A 27,944-nucleotide genomic window follows, 5' to 3' on the forward strand; every position below is an offset into this window, starting at 1 on the left:
ACCCTCAGCAGGGCTCGAACCACTGACCCCTACTGACCCCTGGAGTCCTGGAGTACAAAGTCTACCACTTGGACCACTCGACCATCCGTCCTCATAAAATTATGGACGAATTTTATACTTTATACAAGCAATCATCGTAGTTTCACAAAATATAACAATAACAGAACTTCCCATATTATGACATCGTTTCGCGTTGCAACGCTTTATAATTTCCAGGTTTTTAAATCGACAAAAGAAACATATAATGGCTATTTTAGAGCATGGTAAATATTCAGTATTACTGTTTCCTCACAAATATCATAACTAAAACGAAAATTTGCGAATCTGAACCAACTTTTTTCAAATTTGTCAATTTACCAAAACGTGAAATGGCCTCTTTAAAATGCAAACCTAAGCCCGATATTATTCAACTTGATAATGGAGCATGCCACTTTTCCTAATGAAACGATAACACCGTTATAAGAATGTGTCCTTTAGTTATTCTAACAACTCTGTTATACACTATACGATTTCAACTGCTAGCATGAGACTAGATCGTCAGACACTTTGGTAAAAAATACAATTAGTGCAGTGTAACCATTCTCTGCTCTGCTGAAATTGTCATTTCACAACTTCCGCCCAAGACAGTTTAATAACAGTTTTTGTTGCTGTGATGAATTCTCCAGAAAAGACACGCAATTTGATGTCGATGGTGACAGGTTTCAGGTTTGTAACACTGTAATAGGTTAATTGAAATCGAGTTTATACGTGTTATGAATTTTTCAAACATGTTTTTCCTTTTATAATACCAGGAAGAACTTCGATTTGTACGCATGTTCTCATAAAATTTGATACATAAACAAATGAATCATCATTCAAGAAGAACTTGGTCTATGTTAAGTCACAGGTACTAGAACATTTTTTGGTCCTTATATATATATATATAGTAAGAGTAAAGGTATCCAACGATGATTTCACATGTGTATTGAATAACACAATGCAACAGCATAAACGATCAAACAATGCACACATATGTCATTGTGGTTGCCAGCAGGAAGCGTCCATCTCTGATAAAACACCTTTTATTTGATGAAAATCGTCCAAGTATGTCCAAAACAGCCAAAAGGTTCACAAATAGCAACCCAAAATGAAAGTGTGTAATTCCGGGCGTCCAGCTGTCAGTAATGAATGTAGGCGATTTTCAGTCGATTGTTCGCACTTTAAACAAGAACTTTGCTATAAACTCCACGTACGTTTGTCATTTACTCAGTTTGCCATCGAACTACGTTGTTCTTTGGTAACGGCACAATAAAAATACTCAGAAAAAGTAGAAAATACACCAAATATTATATTTTATGTTGAAACTGAATCCATTTTATTGATGGAACGCTGTAATTTTTTATCTTGTAATCGATTGGTTGAATAAGATGTAAATTATAGAACAAGTTTACCAATTTTATTTTCAACCAATGGAAACGTCTTCTGTCCGTTACACCAATTTCTACTTCAAAATGATGGTCGTGAAAGTGAAAGTACACTATATGTGTTGTTTCTTCTGAATGTCCGACTTTTTACAGATCAACTGGGACTTAAGAATGCCGTAGTTTGAAGGTAAACTTAGTAAATAAAAAAAATTCGTGGACTTAATAGCAATGTACTTATTTTATTGTGAAGAATCAACCGAAAATCGTCTTCATTCATTACTAACAGTTGGACGTCCGGAATTACACACATTGATTTTGGGGTCATATTTGTAAATTTTTTAGCTGTTTTGGACATACTTGGTGGATTTTCATTAAATAAAAGGTGTTTTATCATAGATGGACCCTTCCTGCTGGCAACCACAACGATAAATGTGTGCATTGTTTGATTGTTTATGCTGTTGCATTGTGTTATTCAATACACCTGTGAAATCATCGTTGGATACCTTTACTCTTATTATAGCTTGATTGTCATTGTCGGCTTGGGTACTACTTACATGTACCCCGGGTACTCATTAGTATACTTACATGTACCCGGGTACGGTAAATATACTTACACGTACCCGGGAAATTTTCATGCTAAATCGGTCATTGTCGGCTATTTTTAAAAAAATTAATCAGGGATTTCAATAGACGCAGAATCCTGTGTTTTGACGCGAGCAAATTAAAAATGACTAATTTTTGACGCAACCCTTTTTCTGCTTTTGACTCTTCGAAAATTTGACCTGTGCGTCAGTCAGTTAACATCTCGAGTACCATGGTAATAAATCCCGCTGTGCTCCTAATTGAAGTTAATGTTTCAGTATTTGAAACTCGGTCTATAATCGAGGGAATACCCCGGGCGTTGTTTATCTTACAGTACAGGCAACGTGTACTTTGACAAACGCCACTCGTCACGGTGTTCATTTTACGGTGTTCGCTTACCAAACGACCCCTGCGATGGGTGTTCAGATCATATATTCGCGGGGGCTGTTTTACATAAGGTGGACACCGCGAATCACCGCGGACCCATAATATCTAACGCAGCGTTCATCGTGTTCGCTAAAAATAAAATAATTAAATATAAACGTAAATTATTGATCCCTTTCATTTAAAGCAATAATGAATACATGTAAATATAGTCTAATAATGTACATGCTGGTCGAAGGATATTTTAAGTATTTAACGTGATTTTATGCGCATCTAACAATATATGCAATGTTTATAGGTCTCTACAAGTGTATATCGAGCGAAAAAAACACAAAAAACAACGGTTACGATACACACCTACATTGTATATACTGTTAGTTGCCCATAATATCACTTTAAGTACGCATACATTTGCACATACATATAGTTTATTATGTTCATTTGTACATTGTACATGTAAATTTAAAACTCTTGAATGACCATCGCAGACAGGTATTATCAGTGGCTGCGCGGCATTGCGGTGATCACGGGTGTTCCAGTTAATGATAGCGTGCAATCGCGGCGATTTCGGGTGTTCGCCGAACACCGCGGTCAGTAGCGTGTCCGCCCCCCGCGAAATGTCACCCATCGGGAAAATTGAACACCGCAGACACGCGTTTTTGTCAAAGTACACATTGCCTGTACTGTATCTCATCTCTTCCAATACACATGTCACCGTCTTAATAGTGTGTGCCCACTAACTGGGTAATTAGCAGCAGTGGTTACGTGATAATTGATTGACCATCCGGAAATTGCAGTTTTTTTGCAGACTTTTCAGACGGCACAGTTAAAGAAAGTCGGCAAAATTAATTAAAGTAAAAACCATATTGATCAAAGGTCTATTAATAACGTAGATCCAATAGTAGATCTAAGTCCAGCGAGTTTTGTCAGTTGTTAATCCACCGATAATTACGAGTAACACCCATCTAATATAAACTGGAATCACAGTTCATTTTTTATACTAACAAGTAATAATACTACACATAAACATTGAGAAAACACATTTTCTCGATAAGATATAAATTATCCGAGTAGAATTAAATTGCTGCGTCATGACCTTCGACATCGTAAATGGCGGACTTAACCCGCGTTCAATACAAAGCTGGCAACTCAAATTGCAAGTAATGGTGATTCAATAATGGAGAAAGCATAAACTGGATTTAACAAACATTTGATAAGGTTTGTTAAACCCGATAACAACAAGAAAAATTTGGATTAATAAAGTAAAACTACTACAGCCTCGGCTGTACTACAGGTACGGCATAGGGATGATGATAATATAATGACGATAAATATGTGATGTAAAGGTGCTACCGGTACATATCTTAAATTATTTAAATGTGTTAAAAGACTTAAATGTGTTATAACTATAAGGAAGTATATTTAATGAACCAATTCTTTAAAATATGTTGTGTTATGTATCATGGTATTGTTATTTAATAAAGCAGTATAACTTTTTAAGATTGTGTTACTCTTAGAGCATATTTTTATCAAAAAAATTGCATAATACAGACAAAAACACATTTAACGCGTTCAAAATTGACCCCACCATTTTTCAATTTGACTCCTCAAAATTTCAGTTCAGGGGTCATTGACTCCTGGTTTTTATACGCCCGTCTATGACGGGACGTATTATGGTATACCCCGCGTCTGTCCGTCCGTCCGTCCGTCCGTCTGTCCGTCCGTCCGTCTGTTAATGTCGTACGCTACGTCAAATATCCTTTGACAGATTTTCTTCAAATTTTAACACAATCTTAATATTGATAAACCCTGATCCCCTTTCGTTTTTGACGGAATTCTGAATTGTCGTTCCAGAGTTATGGGACTTTGTTCGTCAAAATTTCGTGATTTCATTGAATGTCCTACTGTAGCTCAAATATCCTTCAATGGATTTTTTTCAAATTTCAACACAATCTTAATATTGATAAACCCTGATCCCCTTTCGTTTTTGACGGAATTCTGAATTGTCGTTCCAGAGTTATGGGACTTTGTTCGTCAAAATTTCGTGATTTCACTGAATGTCCTCAGGCTTTTTCCGCCCTATGCCACGGGTCCGAAATTCGGCCCCATTCCCAATGCAAATCTGGTTGTTTTTTTCCCAATTGAAAAAAAATAATTCCCAATTTAAAAAAAAAAAAAAAAAAATTTTTTTTTTTTTTTTTTTTAACTTTAAAATATATAAGTTAACCTGATCCGGTGTAGAAAATAGAAAGTATTGCATAATTAAATTATCTAATGCCTTGAATTTGTTTTAAAAACTGTAAAAATATGTTAATGATTATTTAAGACTTTCCTTATTTTCCTCAAAATCCGGCGCTTCCCGCGATTTTTTTCACTTCATAAAAGGCCAGGCCTTTTCCCTTAATTCAGATTAAAAAAACCTGCACATGTTCATAATATTTTGTAAAATTTTAATAATAAGTTATCAAAATAGTCGTTATTTACCAGTTAACGGCTTCTTTGAAATATAAGAAACACTATTTACATGCGATAATTTTTCCCAATTGAGCCAATTTTGCGATTATTTTTTTTCCCAAAATGGGAGTTTTCACGACGCGAAATTCCCAAAATTCCAGTGTGGCGTTTTCCCAAAATGGAGCGGAAAAAGCCTGGTCCTACCGTAGCCGTCCGTCCGTCCGTCTGTTAATGTCGTACGCTACGTCAAATATCCTTTGACAGATTTTCTTCAAATTTTAACACAATCTTAATATTGATAAACCCTGATCCCCTTTCGTTTTTGACGGAATTCTGAATTGTCGTTCCAGAGTTATGGGACTTTTATGGTATGAATGTCAAGGAGACGGCGCTCCATGCTCATGTACTTATAAAATAAACCATGTATTCAAATACAAATAAACTGAAGTAAAAAAATGATTCAAAGGGTTATTTATTACCTTACTACTTCATTGGCGAACGACGGGCGTATCATGCGCTCATGGCGCAGCTCCTCAGTTTAAAATATTGAAATCCCTGATTAATTATGTTCTCATTTATGTCATTTTTCTGTTAAATGGCCTCTTTATTATACTCAAAAAGCATATTTTTTTAAAGGGAAGTTTGTTAAAGATACAAAATATCGTTTTACAGTAATCGGTAGCGCGTTTTACGACATCAGATTTTGGGCGAGAATACAACTCTGGTACAGTCAACTATCGACCGGGTACGTGTAAGTTTATTTATCGTACCCGGGGTACATGTTAGTATACTTTAAAGCACCCGGGGTACATGTAAGTAGTACACGAGCCGACAATGACCAATCGAGCCTTATTATATATATAAGGACCAACATTTTTTTCAAGTACCTGTGTGTTAAGTATGTAACTTAGGGTATAAATTCCTCCCTATATTGTAACTATCTTATCTTCGACAATAAATGTGAAAATGTGACCCAAAAAATTTCCTGTTTACACTATGGGACCCGTGATTTTTGCCTAATTCTCGGAGTCACTGTGAACAGTGTGGAAAATCACCGAGATTTCACGTGATTGGTCACTCCGCCGTCGCTCTAGTGCAAGATAATTTGTGGTGATTCTCTGCAATGTTGTGGTGATCAGCCGCGATTCGCGTGATCACAGTGGATATCGTTGACATCGGTGATTCACCAATTTATGCATATGAACCGAATCGTATCAATAACTGTATACATACCGCTTTTCTTATGTTCACATTTATCTGATTATCCAATATAATTACAAAATCACTTACAAAGAAATAATCTTAAACATTTATGTCGATAAATATGTTTAAGAATTTCATAAACACAAACATATGCCCACGCCATTTTTCAGAAGTGTAAAGAGTACAGTGCATTATGGGACACAGTTTTCATTGGACTAGCAAATTGATTTTTTTAGATTGAATGCAAAACGATCATGTACATGTACCAACAAATGTTTTACTTGGTCATACACAGTCATGTAAAAAACGTGCCTCGCGGACTTTCTGATTACGGGTATAAATGAAAGTGAATATCTGTTAACAGTTACATTGTGTAAGCATGTAAATAAATTGTCTGGATTATTTGATTTATTTTTCTTACACGTACTGCTCTGAGGAATACATGTACACGGGTTTCATTAAGGGAAGGGGATTTCCCTCAGCTACTTTGACCAGAAACCCCGGCTACTTTTCAATCAAAAATAAAATTCCCGACGTAAATATTTTAAATTTCGTCCAGGCAAAGTTAATTTTAACTATTTTTTCCTCGACAATCTGAGTTGATTTACAACTCTTACGCTTGGAATTTGAAGCCAAATGAGCGACAGTCTGACATCGCCATCGGTTATATGCAAAATGAAGGTTACATTATACTAAATAATCGTGTTACATTCCACTAGAAAACGGCCAAAAAAAGAAGGTGCTAAAACAGGAGATATTGATTTGTGTCATTTTATTTCTTGAAAACTGCGTAACATACCTTTTTATTGTTGAAATCAATTCAAAGTGTAAAAAGTTTCATTTATTTTTGCTTAAAGTTGTGTCTTTAACATGAATTTTATCAGAAAAAAAAGGTATAATGTGACCTCAATTATCAAGATCATCAGACGCTTATGAAAATAAATCGGAACGGCCTGTAGGTTACACATCCCCAATTAATTTCCTTCTTTGTTATATATAGAATTTGCAATCATTGATCTCAAATTTCACCATGACCAAGCGATAACCCAATATATCACTTTACAGTACACTCCACGCGTTTTCCCCAATTTCCCTCCATACTGCACGGTGATTGACCTGGAGGGAGATTAAGAAAATCCCGCCAGACGCGGCGTTTGCATGATTTTGGACGCAGCGGTTACAATCAGCTAAACTGATAAACCGACGCGGCCCTCAGCGTTGGCAACGTGGGGGAAACTCCGCGTTTTACGAGATAACAATCAATTTAATTTTGTTTGACTTCCTGATTTTCAAATAAAATTACATTTATTACAAGTACATACATGTACATGTAGTATAATATTTACAATTAAAAATAACTACCAAGATACATGTAGATCGATCCCGACGTGGTTGTAGAAGTAGTTGTTGTTGTATAGAAAACTCGTTGATTTACGACACGTCGTCTTTTAACTAATACTTACCAATTAATATAAACACAGTTTGCAACATTGTTTTTATTTTGATAATTTAATCCAAAGTTTTCATGTTAGCAGGTGATTTTCTATATTGAACATGTAAACAAATGACCAAGGACCCTAAAAATCTCCCAAATCTGTGTGAATTGACAGTTTGACGTAATCAAAGAAAAGCCGCTTCCTGTCTAAAGGCATTATTAACTTACTCAAGTAAACACGTTCAACGAATGCATAAGGAATGGTTTTAATTGTCGGAACAAAGTCAATTCTCTGCTCGCTAAGGCATTTATTTTCTCTTTGAAGTTAGGTTATTCTATTGATTGCTAAGAGAAGGTGGTAACTATTGAGTTGATAGTTGCATTTAATATTCACAGTTGTATTCTTGTTGCGTCGACATTCAAAACAATGTTTACCAGTAATTATGGACCAAATTGGCAGAGTGACATTCAAACATGTTAATCCCTTTTGTCAAAACACCGCAGACAGCAGTCTACACAATAGGTCAGTAGACAAGCTTTGCGTGTTTTCATAACGTCAAACACTTAAAATCCAGTTCCGCCCAGATGTCTTCTTTAATCAGTTTATAGTACAATTACTGTTAAAATAATTACTCTACTAAAATACCGTAACGATAAAGATTCGGCGTGTATGAATTGAAATTATTTTGGAGGAAATATCAACTTATTTGCGATATAATTTTGTTAAAAAAAATACCAAAGAAACTTTTAACCGAAATCAACCAAATTCAATGTTCTCTGCGCTATAAAGTTTGTATAAAAAAATCAATACTCGCACAGTGCCTTCCCCAGGAATTTGTTCAGGCGCCCCGGGGCCGACCGGGGGTGGGTTCGGGAGGGGACACCTCCCAACGTTGATTTTTTTAAAATTTAACTTGTCCATTCACGTTCTGTGGTGCGATATAACTCAAAGAAAAACTGCGTCAAAAGACGTCATTTGGTGCGCTATGACTCTTCAAAAAAATCCCACAGTCATTTAAAGATATGTTTTTTTTATATTGTTTAATTGTTATAAAACTTTTCCGCACAGATAGTAAAATACCGACTCAAAAGATTCCCCAATACATCTGTTTCAACCCGACTCTATTACTGTATACTTACTATTTTTCAAGTTTCTAATTATTACCCGATAATCCCGTTTATTCCGTTTTTATCAATCTCTTTCTGGTAAATATTTACGATAAAAGCTTTCAGTTATTTCTTTAACACAAACCTTGCCATTTTTTAAGTGACTATTTATAGATTTGATGAAATATTGCCTCTGAATATGCGTCAATCCCCTGACCTGTTGTGTGCTTGTTAAAACGCTCAATACACGCCATTTGTATGCAATAGACGTGACGTTGTATATGCCTCATAAATTTCGTGCTCTTATAATTGAGAAAAAGATTCGACGCAAAATAAATTTGCACTTCTAATTTGAAGCAAAAATATTTAACGTTGCGGTAACATTTACATTCGGAAGTGTGTTTCGGATTAAAAACGCGTTAACATCGACTTACGGTAATGGGTTTCGGATTACAAATTTAATTATTCCCATTTGAAATTTCAACAAATATTAACCATTGCGTTATAAATTCAACGATAATGTGTTTACACACTTTACGAGTCGAATAAATGTTTTGACGGAATTATGCATGAAATTCACGTTGTCCAGGAGGATCACGGCTGGTTGCCATCATCAGTCTTCTAACTATCGATTATCGGACGAAACATTTACAAGTGTGCGTAATTTAAATTCAATGAAAATTTGTTAAAGCGCATTACGTGTTGAATAAATGTCAGAAAAATGAGGTGAATCAGTTCTATAAATGGACTTGTTGAAATATACATGTACTGGAATTAAATAAATTGTTATCACATAATAACTGGGAGTCATTTGCACAACTTACTCGCTATAATAATTAATTGTTTACCGCTTGCAATTAATTTTTCGTATTAATTATGAGTCATAGGTAACACTTGTTTACAGTAAAAAGGTGTGATGATGATGCCTGAAACCGTCTTTAATGTTCTGTACTGTACTAATTACCGGTTTTATATAACTCAAATGGTACAACTTCTTGCTAATCAAGCTGCGATAAACTCTTACTTCATGCCCGACGTCAATCAAAAATAATGGTCGATAGTTAACCCCGCCCTTATAAGCATTCGCGTAACCGATTGGACGATGAACTTCACAGTTTGACGACTGGAAAGTTACCAGATACATCCTTGTCAGCATTTAAATGACCGTGTAATGTGGCTAGAATAATCGATACGCGCATCATGCTATTCTCTTATCAGTGGATTATCCATTACCCCATGTGGTGTTTATGGGAATTACTTGTGAAAGTAGGTACCAAGTGCTCTTTTAAAACAGGGAATATTGATTCACTGATAGGGAAACCTTGATTTTTTTTGACAATCTCCACTTTCTTTTATAGATGAATACACTGATCGGAAAATTTCAAGCGCCCCAGGGACTCTGAATTCGAAATTCAAGCGCCCCAGCAAGGGGCGCTTAAATGGCCTGGGGAAGACCCTGACGCACGCTTTGCAGGAGTATACCTTGTACATTGCAGCACAATTTTTGCGTGCTTTTGTCAGGAAATATACATGATGACTGTATATTGGAAGCATTTGTAAAAGTCGTGTTAACAATAAAAATGGTAGTGTGTTTCGGATTACTGGTTATTATTCTCATTTGGAAACTTTACGTAACATTTATTCTTGTCTTATATGTGTTATGATTTAAATATTAATTTGTCAAATGTCTTATATTCATTCATATTGTAGACGTACCTGTGAATTAAAAAACACAATTTTTTAGCCGGATTTTTTTCGAAAAAATCTCGGCTTATAGATTGATGTTGTCGGGCGGGCGGGCGGGGTGGCGGCATGCTCGAAAATGTTAAAGTTCTTATTTCATGGTATAACTTTGGTATGCTTGGACCTAGAGTCTTCAAACTTGACATGAAGGTTGGCCAGGATTAACAGATGACCACTGGTCATTTCAAGGTCATTCATTTGAAGGTCAAGGTCACTGTGACCTTCAATATAAAAAATGTTAAAGTTGTTATAACTTTGGTATGCTTGGACCTAGAGTCTTGAAACTTGACATGAAGGTTGGCCATAACTAGTTAGTAACCACTGGTCATTTCAAGGTCATTCATTTGAAGGTCAAGGTCACTGTGACCTTGAATGTAAAAATGTTAAAGTTCTTATTTCATGGTATAACTTTGGTATGCTTGGACCTAGAGTCTTCAAACTTGACATGAAAGTTGGCCAGGATTAACAGATGACCACTGGTCATTTCAAGGTCATTCATTTGAAGGTGAAGGTCACTGTGACCTTCAATATAAAAATGTTAAAGTTGTTATAACTTTGGTATGCTTGGACCTAGAGTCTTGAAACTTGACATGAAGGTTGGCCAGAACTAGTAAGTAACCACTGTACATTTCAAGGTCATTCATTTGAAGGTCAAGGTCACTGTGACCTTGAATGTAAAAATGTTAAAGTTGTTATAACTTTGGTATGCTTGGACCTAGAGTCTTGAAACTTGACATGAAGGTTGGCCAGAACTAGTAAGTAACCACTGGACATTTCAAGGTCATTCATTTGAAGGTCAAGGTCACTGTGACCTTGAATGTAAAAATGTTAAAGTTCTTATTTCATGTTATAACTTTGGTATGCTTGTACCTAGAGTCTTCAAACTTGAAATAAAGATTGGCCAGTACTAGAAGATGACCACTGGTCATTTCAATGTCATTCATTTGAAGGTCAAGGTCACTGTGACCTTAAATGTTAAAATGTTAAAATTGTTATAACTTTGGTATGCTTGGACATAGAGTCTTCAAACTTGACATGAAGGTTTGCAAGCACACTTAGATGACCACTGGTCATTTCAAGGTCATTCATTCTAAGGTCAAGGTCACTGTGACCTTGAATGTAAAAATGTTAAAGTTCTTATAACTTTGGTAGGTAAAAATGTTAAAGTTCTTATTCCATGTTATAACTTTGGTATGCTTGTACCTAGAGTCTTCAAACTTGACATAAAGGTTGGCCAGTACTAGAAGATCACCACTGCTCATTTCAATGTCATTCATTTGAAGGTCAAGGTCACTGTGACCTTCAATGTTAAAATGTTAAAATTGTTATAACTTTGGTATGCTTGGACCTAGAATCTCAAACTTGACGTAAAGGTTTGCAAGCACACTTAGATGACCACTGGTCATTTCAAGGTCATTCATTTGAAGGTCGAGGTCACTGTGACCTTGAATGTAAATATGTTAAAGTTGTTAATACTTTGGTATGCTTAGACCTAGAGTCTTCAAACTTGATATGAAGGTTGGCCAGAACTAGTAGATGACCACTGGTCATTTTAAGGTCAAGGTCACCGTGACCTTGAATGTAAAAATGTTAAAAAATAAAAAAATTGAGATCAAACTTTCCTAATTGTCAATTCAAGTTCATATTTGTGACCTTAAATGTTATTGTTGTTCATGTATATGCATGCATTCAAAACATAAAACAAGGTTTGCTCATGCCTTGAAAAGTACTTACATTTCATTTTGACCTTTGAACAATATTTCAGTAATTTAAGTATTGCATTGACAAAAACACGAAAGGTACTTTCCTGTCATTTAAATCAAAAATCCGGCTTCAATGCGGTCATCTCCGACCGCGGAACTCTTGTATAAGTATTAATTTTCTATACAATTATCTTGTTTATACATGTACTACAGTATTTTAACAATTAATTATAACAATGTTTTTATTTTTTGGCATGCCCAGTAGCACACTGCTAACGCGGCATTGCGCGGCGGTCACTGATAAGAACAGAAATTGTCAGCATTTACCGACTAGGCTAAAGTAATACACGCCGTGGGAATAAGCGAACGCGGCGTAACACCGAGCGTTTTGTTGAGTTCACCTCGCTCTCTCAACGCCACGTGAACACTCGCTAGCAAAAAAAACCCGCGGAGGGAGCGCGTTTTTTTGGGAAAACGCGTGGAGTGTACTGTACATGACCGGAAAGGTTGTTTCATAAGCTATTGATTTTGAGGTCACTAGGTCAAAGGTCAAGGGCACGGTGACTCGAAATAGTATAATGGTTTTTTGAATGATAATTCAAGAATGCATACGCGGCCAACAGGGCACACTCTGAACAATATTACTGAAGCAACTGGTCTGTTATCCTTAATCTATAATTATCAGTCCAATGAAACATCATCCTTTTAGTAAAATACAGTGGATCAGTAAAAATATTATCAGAAAATGAGATTTTTTGTATATTTTGTATATTAAATATTGTGTTAATGTTTAATTTTGTTGATTAATATAAATATAAGCAGGACAGGGGAGGTAATACACTACAGGGGAAACAAATGCAATAAGTTTAAATTTATTGTTTCAGATTTGCCTCCCTTGTAATATATTAAAATTTTACAAAGTGTAAGGCTAACTGCATTTTTGTAATGCATACTACTACTACTACTACTACTACTACTGCTGCTGCTGCTGCTGCTGCTGCTGCTGCTACTACTACTACTACTACTTCTACTACTACTACTACTACTACTACTACTACTACTACTACTACTACTACTTCTACTGCTACTACTACTATACTACACTACTACTACTACTACTACTACTACACTACTATACTACTACTACTACTACTACTTCTACTACAACTACTACTACTACTACTACTTTTACTACACACTATACTACTACTACTACTACTACGACTACGACTACTACTACTACTATTGCTTCTGCTACCACCACCACCACCTACTACTTCTACTACTTCTATTACTACTACATACTACTACTACTACTACTACTACTACTACTACTACTACTACTACTACTACTACTACTACTACTACTACTACAACTACTACTACTACTACTACTATTTCTTTTGCTACTACCACCACCACCACCACCACCACCACCACCACCACCACCACCATTCACAGTGACAGAAAACGTATTCACACAATGGCTGCTACTACAACTTATAGCCCATATAGGGGGGCATGCATGTTTTACAAACAGCCCTTGTTTGCATACTTGTTTACCAACATGACCCCAATCTACAAACAAGAGCAGACAACTGTATCAAGCATTTTGTAAGAATTATGGCCCTTATTCCACTTAGAATATGCATATTATTGATAAATATTTATTAAAGTTTGCGTACCACCTCAAATATTTTCTATGTCCATTGACGTATTGCTTTTATATTTTGCATACTTCTTAACCAACATGACCCCAATTTATAAACAAGAGCAAACAACTGCATCAAGCATTTTGTAAGAATTATGGCCCTTTGTCCACTTAATATATGCATACTATTGAAAAATATATGTTAAAGTTTGCGTACCACGTCAAATATTTTCTATGTACCTTGTCATATTGCTTTTATATCTTGCATACTTCTTTACCAACATGACCCCAATCTATAAACAAGAGCAGACATCTGTATCTAGCATTTTGTAAGAATTATGTTCCTTTTTTGTATTTAGAAAATTTAAAATTTGGTTAAGTTGTGTGTTTAGGTTCACTTTTTAGCTCACCTGATTGCTCAGGTGAGCTTTTGTGACCGGTCTTTGTTCGTCGTCCGTCCGTCCACATTTGTTTGTAAACACTCTAGAGGCCACATTTATTGTCCGATCTTCATGAAACTTGGTCAGAAGCTTTGTCCCAATGAAATCTCGGTCAAGTTCGAAACTGGGTCGTGCCGGGTCAAAAACTAGGTCACTAGGTAAAAAAAAAACAGAAAAAAAACGTGTAAACACTGTAGAAGTCACATTTCATGCCCAATATTCATGTAACTTTGTCAAAATGTTTGTCTTAATGATATGTTGGTTGAGTTCCGGTCCGTTGAAAAACATGGCTGCCATTGGGCGGGGCAGTTTTCCTTATTTGGCTATAGAGAAACCTTGTTAACACTCTAGAAGTCACATTTTTTGCCCAATCATCATGAAAGTTGGTCAAAACATTGGTTTTATTGATATCTCGCAGGGCTCGAATTAAACTTTTTTTCTACTCGCAAAACATTGCGAGCAGCTTTAATACCAACTCGCAAAATCAAAAACATTCTCGCAAATTTTTCTGGAAACATAATTTAGTGTTTTTTTTTTTTTATTCAACAGTTAACTTTGCTTTATCTTTCGTATTGTTATTTCCATCTGTGGGCAAACAGAAACTAGTTATTTTTCGCTTCGACGCCATGTCTGATCAAGTTCAATGACCACGTGTGAATTAGTTTAGACTGTTTAGCGTTATTTGTACCAATACCATCCTGGTATCTGTACTATAAGTATACTAGTCTATATACAAGGTGCGCGCTTACGCATAAGGGTATTAGGACGTTCTATGACCTATGGTTTTGCGTTCAGGACGTCAAACGCAATATTACTGTTTTTTTTTCACTATTTCTTTACTCGCAAAAAAATTACTAGTGGCTTAAAACTTAACTCGCAATCGGTATTTTTCACTCGCATTTTGCGAGTGTGCGAGTGTTAATTTCGAGCCCTGTCTCGGATGAGTTTGAAAATGGTCCAGATCGGTGAAAAAACATGGGTGCCAGTGGGTGGGGCATTTTTCTCTATATCATTATGTATATAGTGAAAACATGTGAACACTCTAGAAGTCACATTTTTGGCCCAATTTTCATGAAATTTGGTCAGAACATTTGTTTCCTTGATATGAGAGTTGAGTTTGAAAATGGTTCCGGTTAGTTGAATAACATGGCTGCCGGGGGGGGGGGGGGGGGGCAGTTTTCTCATATATATATATAGTAAAAAAAGCTTGTGAACACTCTAGAAGTCACATTTTTTGCCAAATCATCATGAAACTTGGTGAAAAGATTGGTTTTATATATATCACATAATAAATGCCAAAGTTATTACCTTTAGATTATCCAAATTTTCATTAAATTATACAAAATCCTTGTAAACACTCTAGAGGTCACAATTTTGTTTCAGATTTTATGAATCTTGGTCGTAATATTTATTTTTGTAAGCAAAGTTTGATGTTTGGTAAGGGGTCAACTCAAAATATATAGGTCACCAGGTCAAATCTTACAAAATTAAAATCACTCCATATGCCAGAGTTTTGGTTCAATAATAATGAAACTTGACCAGGATGTTTGTCTGGACAATATCTAGGTCAAGTTTGACGTTTGGTAAAGATTGAATGAACCGACTCCTCTCAGGTGAGCGAACAAGGGCCATCTTGGCCATCTTGTTTCCTAAAGTATGAAAGCTATTACTTTTATACTTGCAACACTTACCAACTATCATAAGAGGACTGTGCAGGCAAAGTTATGTAACTCTGACTGGCATTTTGACAGAATTATGGCCCCTTTTATTCTTAGATAATTGAACATTTGGTTAAGTTTTGTGTTTTGGTCCATTTTACTCCTAAAGTATCATAGCTATTGCTTTCAGACTTTGAAAACTCACTAACTATCGTAAGTGGACTGTACAGGGCAAGTTGCATAACTCTGGTTGTCTTTATAACAGAATTATGGCCCTTTTTTGTCTTAGTAACTTTGAATATTTTGTTATATTTTGTGTTTAGATCCACTTTACTTCTTAAGTATCGAGGCTATTGGTTTCAAACTTCAAATACTTTATTACTATCATGAGAGTACTGTACCTGGCAAGTTGAATTTGACCTTGACCTTTGAATGACATTTACTCTCAAGGTCAAATTAATAAATTTTGCTAAAATCGCCTTAACTTCTTTATTTAGGATCAGATTTGATTCTTACTTTGACAAAACAACACTTACCTGACATACCAAAATGGACTCCACTCCAACCATCCACCACTCCCCACCCCAGAATCCCCCATTCCCCCCATTTGTTTTCCTTATTTTTGAAAGATCATCTAATAAATGACCACACACCCACATTATACCCCATCTCCATCCCCACCTTACCCCCCTACACACCCAAAAAGATTTTTTTTAACCATGGTAAAAAACAAACAAATATTTATTTATTTTATTTATGAAGGACCGTCCAACCATCCCAAGCTGTTGCTATCAAACATGAAATAAAATCTTATTGTTTTATGTCTTATCAAATGTTCAATAGATTTTGGAAATATACCTGAACTCAGAATCGTCTATACAGTACAACTTTTTTAAACATAAGCAATCAATATGTTTCAATTATGGTCCTTTTCCACTAACTTGTCTAAGAATATGACTATATTACCTTGACCTTATTGAATATGAACTATTTTCCCATGATTGCTTGGTTATAATGTCAAGCAATCGAATAGTCGAGCGCACTGTCTTCTGACATCTCTTGTTAATGGTTGTGGTTTTATTGTAATTGCAATAAAAAAAAATGACCTGGGGTTGCTACCACTATAGCACTCTTAGTTTCCTCTCTATTATTTAATCACTGGGTGAGTTCAAATTTTGCCTATCAACTTATTATCCTGTGTAAAAAGATTTCATATCGGAAGATTATCTAAATCTTGGCCTCACCTATTGTAAATTAAAAAGCAGCAAATAAATCATGTGTATAATTGTCAAGTTTACACTTTGTCAATAGCATAAATATATATCCATTAAGGAAGGATTTGAATACAACTTGACAGAATGTTATCTGAGCTTTAATAAGATGTTTGCTTATTGTGTGCCCCTATTATGTTTATCAGTCTGCTCCTTCCATCCGACCTTTCATAGGATGGCTACGTGTTGTGTGCAAGCAGTGTTTGTAACTAACTAATCTGAGTTACATGTAGAAGTCCTTTGGACATCGTACTTTTAAAATTTATGAGTCCGGACAGATTTCAAGGAGTCCAAAACAGTGTGTTTGTTTTCGTTCAAATTTGGGTCTGTTAGTGGGACCCATTCCCTATTGATAACAGTTTTTATCCTATTACCAGATGAAAATCGATAGTATAACAACGATCCTATAAAGTTTAGCTTTATACTATCACTATTTTTAGATCAGAGTTGGGTTTTTCCAATAGTAGGAGAATATGTTTTTGTCAACTAGGGAAAGATAAAATCGTAATAAAATGTGATATGTTATAAGTTTATCATGCTCTGTTAGAACCATGGTAGCGTGAGGAAAGCATGGTTCTAAGCCTGTTATGATAAACTTGATCTTTATCCAAAACTCACATAATATTCTCTATATATTTTTCCCAAATGGGACATATATAACAATCAAATTGAAGGTTTCAAAAAGATAAAAATAAAAATTAGTCTAAACAAATGTTTTATTTATATTGTAATATTAATTTTAATGTAGTTGCAAGCATAAAATCAACATAATAAAATTCCAAATTTTAGTCAAAATGATGCAATATTTCCCAATCCGAATCATCGATTGATAGTGACACAGGTTATTCATGATCAAATGATTCACAGCCGGTTTTATCTTCAGTACCTTGAGGCCTTAAAATGTATAAATAATTTTGGGTATTATGATGATTTTAAGCGAGACTGTTTTCGGAGAAAACCCGAGGTATTGTCATAGCCTGCTCGTCGTCTGCCATCCAGCGTCGTGCTAAAACCTTTACATTGGCTCTAAAATCAAAGTGCTTCCACCTACAACTTTGAAACTACATATGTAGATGCACCTTGATGAGTTCTACATGCCACACCCATTTTGGGTCACTAGGTCAAAGGTCAAGGTCTCTGTGACGTCTAAAAAAATAAATTCTGACAAGCTTTCGCAGCCGAGCGTGGCACCTGTTATGCAGTGCTCTTGTTTATAGTAATGAGAGACTGTTTTGCGAAGCTAGTTTACTCTAGCAAAAATATAAGAGAAACAACGGCCATAATCGGTTTGATTCGGAGTTTCATATTTTGCATATTCCACTATTACTACACGCACTGACAGCGACAGGGTACAACATAACTTCGGAGTGTTTTATTGTTGTCCATGTGAAATGCAGAATGATGAGTGGCATATTTTCAGATGCGCAAAAATTTGGACATTCTGATCATTTTTTTATTTCAAAGATGATTATTAAAGAGTCTGATGGACTCACCTGACACACAAATAAGGAGTTCAAGTACAGGTTTTTTTTAGAAAAAGGGGAAGACGCTGGACGCTGGGTAAAAGGGAAAAATAGAGCGCGAAAGAGACATATGTGGGGAAAAAATAAAAACTGTTCATTTCAATGTCTATAACTCACAAACAGACTTCGCAGGTTGTTTTTTTTAGAAAAAGAGGCATGTCTCGGACCTTTTTGTTCTTAAACACATGAACAAGTATGATATTAAAGTTAAAGTCCTAAATAAAGTTGCAGGGGTAGATCTAATAATGGGAAATGTTTTCAACTGGGGCCGGGGGACGATGTCAATATTGTGATTTCAATTTCATGATGAATGGGTAGATGATTAAGATCTGCTACAGTATTGAAAGGGAAAGGTACGGCAGCTGCCGATTGTGTACTTTCACAATGTTCGATGTTGATTACATGTACCTCCGAATCCTGCTGGGTTTCAACGGTTTTTGATGATTCATTCTTTAAAAATGCGTCGACGAAATTGATATTTTTTGAGTCCGAACGTTTTATTTTGTTCGTGAATGAACGCCAATTGTGAAACTTTTCTGTTTTAACGTTTATACAGTACAGCCAATGCGAACAAATATAATCCGCGGCTTCGCCACGGCAAGATTATTAGTACGCGGCGGTCGAATCGTGTGTTCACGCGGCAAATCGCCGCGGCACTCGGCATCGTTCCGCGCAACGACGCCGAGCCTGTATCAACCTCGCGTACTTTCGCGGAGTGAATCCGCCGCACACGTACACGGCGGATCAAGTGAATAGATATACATCTACACGTTCATTTGTGTAGCATAGAAACCTAGAGTTACGCCACTTTTATAGTTATTAGTTTCATGTTATAAAGTGATATCATGGGCATCGTACAGTTTATAGGTGCCTATCGCAACCGTTGTTTATTGCTTGTGTGTTTACATATATATACATATATTTGTTAATGCAGCATCAACATACTAAAACAATATCACGGAAAGAGGAAAATAATGCATTTGAATATCAACCGTACTTTGACAACTGACGACAGAAATTATTCGATTTACGATGTAAATCTCGGTTTAGTGCAGATGCGTTCATACGGCACAAAGACACAATTTTGTTTTACGGATCCTTTTTTCTTAGAGGACTGGATAAGTCATGTAAAATATCGACTATAATATATTTTTTTTTATAAACAACTTGTAGCAAGATGTGTTGCAGATAATTGGTCAGTAACCACATTTCAACAAACTATTTTGTACATAATTACGTGACCTTGTTAATGTGTGAAATACATTCTTTACGGACAGGAAACTTACTTACTTGCCAGGCACACTAAATATGCTTATATGATAATACCTGTTGTTGTAAAAATAAAACCAAAAACAAAATGTTTGTTGATCATTGAAAGTTTTCTAATGGTCATCTAACAGTTACGTGTAATAGGTGTCTATCGCAACCGCTATTTATTGTTTTTGTTTTTGTTTTCACTTAAGATACACTTATATTTGTGAATGCAGCATCAACATACTAAAACAATATCCAGGAAAGAGAAAGTAATGCATTTGTATATCAACCGTACTTTCGTTTTTCCCAACTTACGACAGAAAGTATTCGATTTACGATGTGAATTTAGTTTTAGTGCAGATTCGTTCAAACAACACAAAGACACTTTTTTGTTTTACGAATCATTTCGGCTTAGAAGAATGACCAGTCATAAAAAATATCTAATTTTATAAACAGCCGGGAGCAAGATGAGTTGCAGCTAATTGTCAGTAATCACATTTTCACTAACTCTTTTGACCTGCTTATGCTTTTCAGTTCAATTTAATAGTGAAAAATGCCCATAATATCACTTCAATATTAAATAATAATGAAACGGTGCAGTTAATAGACGCACACAAAGTAACTAAAACTACTTAAACCGATTCTTAAAATGACAAAGATAAATTATTATTGAAATTGAATTCATACATGCCCTTGATTATCGTGTTTTGTTTCGATGACTTTGATTTTTGTTCAATTTTCAAGATTACAACAATTTGTTTATAAACGGGAATGCACTCACTAAAAACACAACAGCACGCTTTTTTATTAACGATGTTATCTATTTTATTTTGAATCCGCGCACGTTAAATAATAGGATTTGACATATGATTATAAATGTTCTTTTAATTTTTTTTAACGACTTATCATTTTAAAAAGATTGTTTGTTTTATGATACATGTACGCATCGACTTGGCGTCATGTCGCGGATCGAGGCTTGCCTCGGCGGACAGATGCGAAGCTTCGCGGCGAAATTCGACTTGCTGCCGCATACTTACTCGGCTTCAACAGCTGACGTGGCATCGACTCGTTTCGCCTTGCCGCCGCAGATCGCGAAATATGTTTGTTCCGCCTTGGCTGTACTGTATCTTGGCTTTCACATAACCCGGATGAAAATTCGACTGGTTTCCGGTAATTGATTTACGAAACACCCTTCTCGTGCAAGACCGGAATCCAGTAAAATAGTCACATGATTAATACGATTAGTTGACCGGTTGACGTTATTTAAGAGCTATATTTAGAATCACTGGTATTCCCAGATTTGAGTGTTCGTCGGGAGAAAGAAAGAGCGCAAGATCGTTTTACATGGTACACATTGGATAAGTGTCGACTTCCCAAATGAAAAAAACACATTTTTTTTAGGGTAAAATATTATATTTTGGTGAAAAATTATATTTTTGGAGGGGAAATTGTATTCTTAGGGTAAAAAAATCTGGTAGGGGAAGACGCCGAATATCTGCGTCACTTTCTTAGGAAAACAACCCCCTGGAGTCTCTTTTAAAGGAGTCTTGGTCTCCCGTACTCATGTTATTGTCTTATGCTGGCAAACATTCAGGTCTTTTCCTGGCGTATCTATGGATCAGTTTAAATGACCCATTCCTAAACCCAAACCAAAATTGTAAAAAAAAATCCAATTTGATTTTTTTTTCACAATTTCCGAAAATAAAATTGAAAGGGTCAACTTGTAATTATTATTGTGTCTGAATTGTATTTCATTTACTTCAATTGATTTTGAATTACATATGTATTACAAAAAGTTATATTAAATTAGTTTTTCCCAAATCAGCAGACAATTTGCTCGAAAAAATTCCCAATGCCAAAATCGCATTTGTTTCCAAAATGGCCAGGAAAAGGCCGTGCAGTACGTTAACTATTGTGTTCAGTCCATTTGATATTTTGACTCTATTTAATAATGTGTTATTTATATTTTATAGGTGACACTTAAATAATGGCCGGTTCCTACGACAAACATTGACTCTCATTACGACACTTGTGTTGTTAACAAAATGGCGAGTTTAGCTGATGTGTTTAAGGACAAGGAAAGGACAAACTGGCTGAAAGCGTGGTTAGCCATAGACATTGCAAAGTCTGGCTTGGAACACTTCGCTGACAACGAGGCTCAGAATTTTCACCAGCACATTTACAGTCAAGTAACATCTACTCTTAAGTCACCATTATCTACTTGCACCAGCTGTACCACAGACAATGTATGGTACAACAAACAATGTCCTATGCAGATTTGCAATAAAGTTTGTCAGGAAATCAACAATGAACATCTGTATAATAATAACAACAAAAATAAAAATTGTTGGTCTTGGAAGAATACATCTGCGAAGTTGTGGCAAACAAACTATTGGGAAATAGCAAAATGTTATTTCCCACCAGATGGATATGCTGCCACGAGTTCAATCCAAGATACAGACTTCAACGGAGTGGTCAGTTTTTTGCTGAACTGCAAACGCTTTGATAGCAAGTTCTCTTTTCCAATAACAAAGGGAACGCCAACCCAAAGACCTGCCTGCCTCCTGTATGAGGTAAGAATTTATAAATTAGTGTCTCCTGACAATAGTAATGTGTGCATTTATTTACGAAGTAGGCTACATTTTAGTATTTTAAAGAGTTATGCATACATAGCATTAATGTACTTATTAGCAGTTATGTTAATCAGACATATAAAACTTGTATCTTTTGTTGTGATCTAATCAAAGGATTTGTACGTACCATATTTATAAGGTTAAATTTAATTTGTTTATAATATTATCTCCATAATGAGGGTTTGGTCCTAACAATCGCCTTGTTCTTTGTGCAAAGTTTATTTATTCACTCACAAAAACATTAACTTTTGAACAATTGAACATTTATATGAAGTTTTAAGAATTTGCACTGTTCCTCAAATTGCAAATCTAAAATTTCTTAATACTGAAAAGAAATTAAGAATATATTTACCCCAAATATAAGTTGTTTAGTTTACTAACGTTCATAGGATGTAAGTGTTCAAACAAGCAATAACGTATATGGTATGCTACCGTATCAGGGTTCGACAAATCCACTCGCCCGCTCGCAATTACGAGTAGAAATCGGCTCTGGATGAGTGAATATTGCAGCAGCGCTCGTCCTGCAGGGCGAGTGGCATTTCCGACCGAAAAGATTAAAATTTCAAATTTTAGCACATCTTTACCAAACAAAACAACGTAAAAATCGGCGATTTAAAATTAAATTTTAAATTTAATTAAATTTTAAATTTAATTTAAATTAAATGTTTGTTTGTTCGTTTGTTCGGAAGCTGTGAAGAATTAATCAAGATGGTAATAAAACGAATAATGTATGAATGGGGGAAAGAATTATTATTGAAGGATAAAATAGAAAAAAATAGAATGAAATATATTAACATTTATTTACAAAGATCAAGCAAGCATATACTAGAAAACATTAAACAAATTGTTGTTGCAAAAAAGGACACGCATTTAATGATAAAACAGGCATATACTTACATTTACTTACAAAGATCTCAAACAAGCATATATTAAAAAGCAATAAACAATTTGTTGTTGAAAAAAGACACGCATTTATTAACGATAAACAGGCATATATTTACATTTATTTACAAAGATCAAATCATTCCCTAAAATCACACAATTATAGCCGAATGCTAATGTAATTAAACAAAACTGTACATAACTTCACACGAGCCGCAAAGGCGCCGATCATGACACAACTTCTCATCGTTATCTACAATAGCCGGTACATTAAAGGACCTTTTATATAATAAAATGAAGGTGCGAATATCTATTTCCAAACTGTTATGTGCTGAGTAAAGAGGTGTACCGGCCGTCTGTACACAAGTTGTTAATGATGAGATGCTCATGTGAATTTGTCTTGCACTCGTTTCAGTGAGATTATACCATTTTATATGCGTAAACTGTACTAGATTGATAAAAATAACAAAAACACAAAATTAGCGCCCAGAGCCGATAGTGACGAAGATATTTCGTACATATTTTCCTATAATAACCGAAGCATTCGTCTTAAAAAAAACTTAAATCATGCAAAAAAACGTGATTACCGTGCGTTTGAATGTAACTAAATCGTCTGAAAGGGGGTTTGTTCCGCTATGGAAGGGGGTTTATTCCGCCTGTCTGAAAACTCGAAGGGGGTTTGTTCCGCCTATGCAAAACTAGCGAGGGGGTTTCTTCCGCGTATGCAAACTATGAAAGGGGGTTTCTTCCGCCCTGCCGTTTTTAGCGAAGGGGGTTTCTTCCGGAGGGGGTTTCTTTTGTACACCCCTCAAATATTTCCAATGTTCCTTGACATATTGCTTTCTTATTTTGCAAACTTCTTTACCAACATGACCCCCAATCTATAAACAAGAGCAGACAAATGCATTAAGCCTTTTGTAAGAATTATGGCCCTTTTATGCCCCTGGTAGGGTAGCATAATAGCAGTTGAATTGTTTGTCAGTCAGTATGTGTGTATGTCAGTATGTCATTCTGTCCGTCCGTTCGAAAACTTTAATGGCCATAACTTTTTCAATATTGAAGACAGCAATTTGATATTTGGCGTGCATGTGCATCTCACGGAGCTGCACATTTTGAGTGGTGAAAGGTGAAGGTCAAGGTCATCCTTCAAGGTCAAATGTCTAATATATGGCGCCTGTCCGTCCAAAAACTTTAACATTGGCCATAACTTGTTCACTATTGAAGATAGCAACTTGATATTTGGCATGCATGTGTACATATATCTCATGGAGCTGGACATTTTGCGTGGTGAAAGGTGAAGGTGAAGGTCATCCATCAAGGTCAAATGTCAAATATATGGCGTCTGTCCATCCGACAATTTTAACATTGGCCATAACTTTTTCAATATTGAAGATAGCAACTTGATATTTGACATGCATGTGCATCTCACGGAGCTGCACATTTTGAGTGGTGAAAGGTGAAGGTCAAGGTCATCCTTCAAGGTCAAATATCTAATATATAACTATTTCAAAGCGGCGTTCTCATGAAGCTGCACATTTTGAGTGGTGGAAGTTCAAGGTCAAGGTCATCCTTCAAGTTCAAAGTTCAAAAAAATAAAAATTTCAAAGTGGCGTTCTCATGAAGCTGCACATTTCGAGAGGTGAAAGTTCAAGGTCAAGGTCATCCTTCAAGGTTAAAGGTCCAAACAATTTTTTTTTCAAAGCGGCACAATAGGGGGCATTGTGTTTCTGACGCACACATCTCTTGTTTTCCCTTTTTATGCTCCCTGAAATAAATTTCGGCGAAGCATAAAGTTGCCAGTTTGTCCTTCCTTCCTTACTTACATGTACTTCCTTACTTCCGTCACACTTTTGCTACCGTTTCTCATAGCGCCTTCAATACTTTACCAACCGCTCTCATATTTGGCATGTAGGTACCTTACATGGACCTCTACCTTTTGATGAAGTTTAAGGTCACTGGGGTCAAGGTCAAGGTCACCAAGGCTAATAATAATGCCCCCGGATCGAAAGATCGGGGGTATACCGGTATTGATTTTGGCCTGTCTGTCATTGGATATGTGTGTGTGTATGTGTGTCCCAAAGCTTTAACTAAAACTTTAACCTACTTCATAACTTTTGCAATATTGAATGTAGCAACTTGATATTTGGCATGCATGCGTATCTCATGGAGCTGCACATTTTGAGTGGTGCAAGGGCAAGGTCATCCTGCAAGGTCAAAGGTCAAAAAAATAAATTCAAAAACTTTAACCAAAACTTTAACCTACTTCATAACTTTTGCAATATTGATTGTAGCAACTTGATATTTGGCATGCATGTGTATCTCATGGAGCTGCACATTTTGAGCGGTGAAAGGTCAAGGTCATCCTTCAAGGTTAAATGTCAAAAATAAAATTCAAAGCGGCGCATTAGGGGGCATTGTGCTTCTGACAAACACATCTCTTGTATTAGGTGGTTATTAACACATAGATTGACAAAGCGCATCATCGGGGAGCATCCATCAGTTTCACTGATATTCTTGTTTTTTCTTATTTTTGAAAGATCATCTGATAAATGACCACACCCCCACATTATACCCCCTGTCCACCCCCTTCACTCCCCCAAAAAAGATTTTTTGTTTAAACATGGTAAAAAACCCACAAATATTCATTTATTTTATTGTTGAAGGAATGTCCAACCATCGCACCCAAGCTCTTGCTATCAAACTTGAAATAAAAGCTTATTAGTTTGTTTTATGTCTTTACAAAATTTATTGTTCAATAGATTGTGGAAAATATACCTGATCTCAGAATCGTCTATAAGTTCAACTTCTCAAAAACATAAGTGATCAATATGTTTCAATTATGGTCCTCTTCCACTAGAATATGACTATATTACCATGACCTTATTGAATATGAACAATTTCCCCATGATGGCTTACGTTATACTGTCAAGCACTCGAATAGTTGAGCGTTCTGTCTTCTGACAGCTCTTGTATAGTACATTTTTATCCAGAAACTGATATGGTTGCTTATTTAATCAACGAAAGCGGTATTAAATTATTTTATTTTCTTAAGAGAAAAAATATAAGAGCAAAGCAACATTTTCAAATTATACTTATGCTTTAAGGATGTTCAGTAAACCAGTTCCTAACCAGTTAAACTATTAGGTATAACAGTTTGCATTTTGTGTAACCTGTTGTGGATCTTATAACAACTCATACATTTCTTTATACTCAAAACATATACATGTATTTTAACTTATATGGTATGCAATAAACATTAAACATGTGGTTGAAGCTAAGTTTGAGGTTTATTCAAGAAGTTTCTTTAAATCACAAAGACTGTAAGTAAAGTAAAGCTATCTATGATGCCCTTATTATACATGAACATGTATAACAGTAGAGACTTCTGACAGGACGTGTTTTTTTTGGATTGTTTCCCTCGATAGTATTTCTGTCACATTAACACATCTCGTAATGTATGTCGGTTATGTGTTTGTCTACTAGGCTCGTGAAATCGGGAAAGCTGTGCGTCACTCTTCGAAAATGAAAGTCACAGACGTGGAGCTCAATGACTACTTCATGACATTGTCCAGCCTGCTGAGTGATTCACGATATCTACGTGGAGATAGCGATGCCCAAAATGCTGTTAAGAAATTAGCAGAGGTAGAATGATAATGTTATGTCGTGTCAACTAGCAAGTTTTCTTGCATAGTGTATACATGTAAGAAAAATAATAGAATACATTGGTTCAGGAATGTATCACCATTTTACAACTCATATGAACAAGATAACACTAAAGCACCATCCCGTATTGTTTATAGTTTAGATTAGTGGTTAGGCCCATCTCGCTCATGGGAAGCCTTATTAGCTCATCTATTTTTTGAAAAAAAATTATGAGCTATTGTCATCACCTTGGCGTCGGTGTCGGCGTCTGGTTAAGTTTTGCGTTTAGGTCCACTTTTCTCAGAAAGTATCAATGCTATTGCATTCATACTTGGTACACTTACTAACTATCATGAGAGGACTGGGCAGGCAAAGTTAGATAACTCTGGCATGCATTTTGCCAGAATTATGTGCCCTTTTTTACTTAGAAAATTGAAAATTTTGGTTAAGTTTTGCGTTTAGGTCCACTTTTCTCAGAAAGTATCAATGCTATTGCATTCAAACTTGGTACACTTTCTTACTATCATGAGGGGACTGGGAAGGCAAAGTTAGATAACTCTGGCGTGCATTTTGACAGAATTATGTGCCCTTTTTATACTTAGAAAGTTTTGTGTTTAGGTCCACTTTTTTCCTACAGTATCAAAGCTATTGCTTTCATACTTGCAACACTTATTAACTATCATAAGGGGACTGTGCAGGCAAAGTTATGTAACTCTGACTGGCATTTGGACGGAATTATGGGCCCTTAATACTTAGAAAATTGAAAATTTGGGTAAGTTTTGTGTTTTGGTCCACTTTACCCCTAAATTATCATAGATATTGCTTTCATACTTGGAACACTCGCAAACTATCATAAGGGTACAGTAAAAGGACAAGTTGCATAACTCTGGTTGTCATTTTTATGAAATTATGGCCCTTTTTTGACTTAGTAACTTTCAATATATGGTTAAATTTTGTCTTTTGATCCACTTTACTT

At 35.7% G+C, this 27,944-nt stretch overlaps 1 protein-coding gene across 2 annotated transcripts in view; it reads left to right on the plus strand.

The window, feature by feature from the left end:
• Nucleotides 1-598: 598 nt before the first annotated feature.
• The window catches only part of LOC127841392 (uncharacterized), a 605,785-nt gene continuing 578,439 nt past the window's right edge, over nt 599-27,944 (plus strand). Inside the window, exons 1-3 of one of the 2 annotated variants that reach the window (XM_052370209.1) lie at nt 599-705; nt 21,785-22,384; nt 26,810-26,968. In XM_052370209.1, coding sequence (XP_052226169.1) covers nt 21,857-22,384; nt 26,810-26,968 — 687 coding nt within the window. In that variant the 5' untranslated portion in view covers nt 599-705; nt 21,785-21,856. The remainder of the gene's footprint in view (nt 706-21,784; nt 22,385-26,809; nt 26,969-27,944) is intronic. The other variant, XM_052370211.1, reaches the window with a different exon arrangement.

The sequence above is a fragment of the Dreissena polymorpha genome, chromosome 8, assembly GCF_020536995.1.
Source record: "Dreissena polymorpha isolate Duluth1 chromosome 8, UMN_Dpol_1.0, whole genome shotgun sequence".
In the NCBI taxonomy this organism is placed as follows: Eukaryota; Metazoa; Mollusca; class Bivalvia; order Myida; family Dreissenidae; genus Dreissena; species Dreissena polymorpha.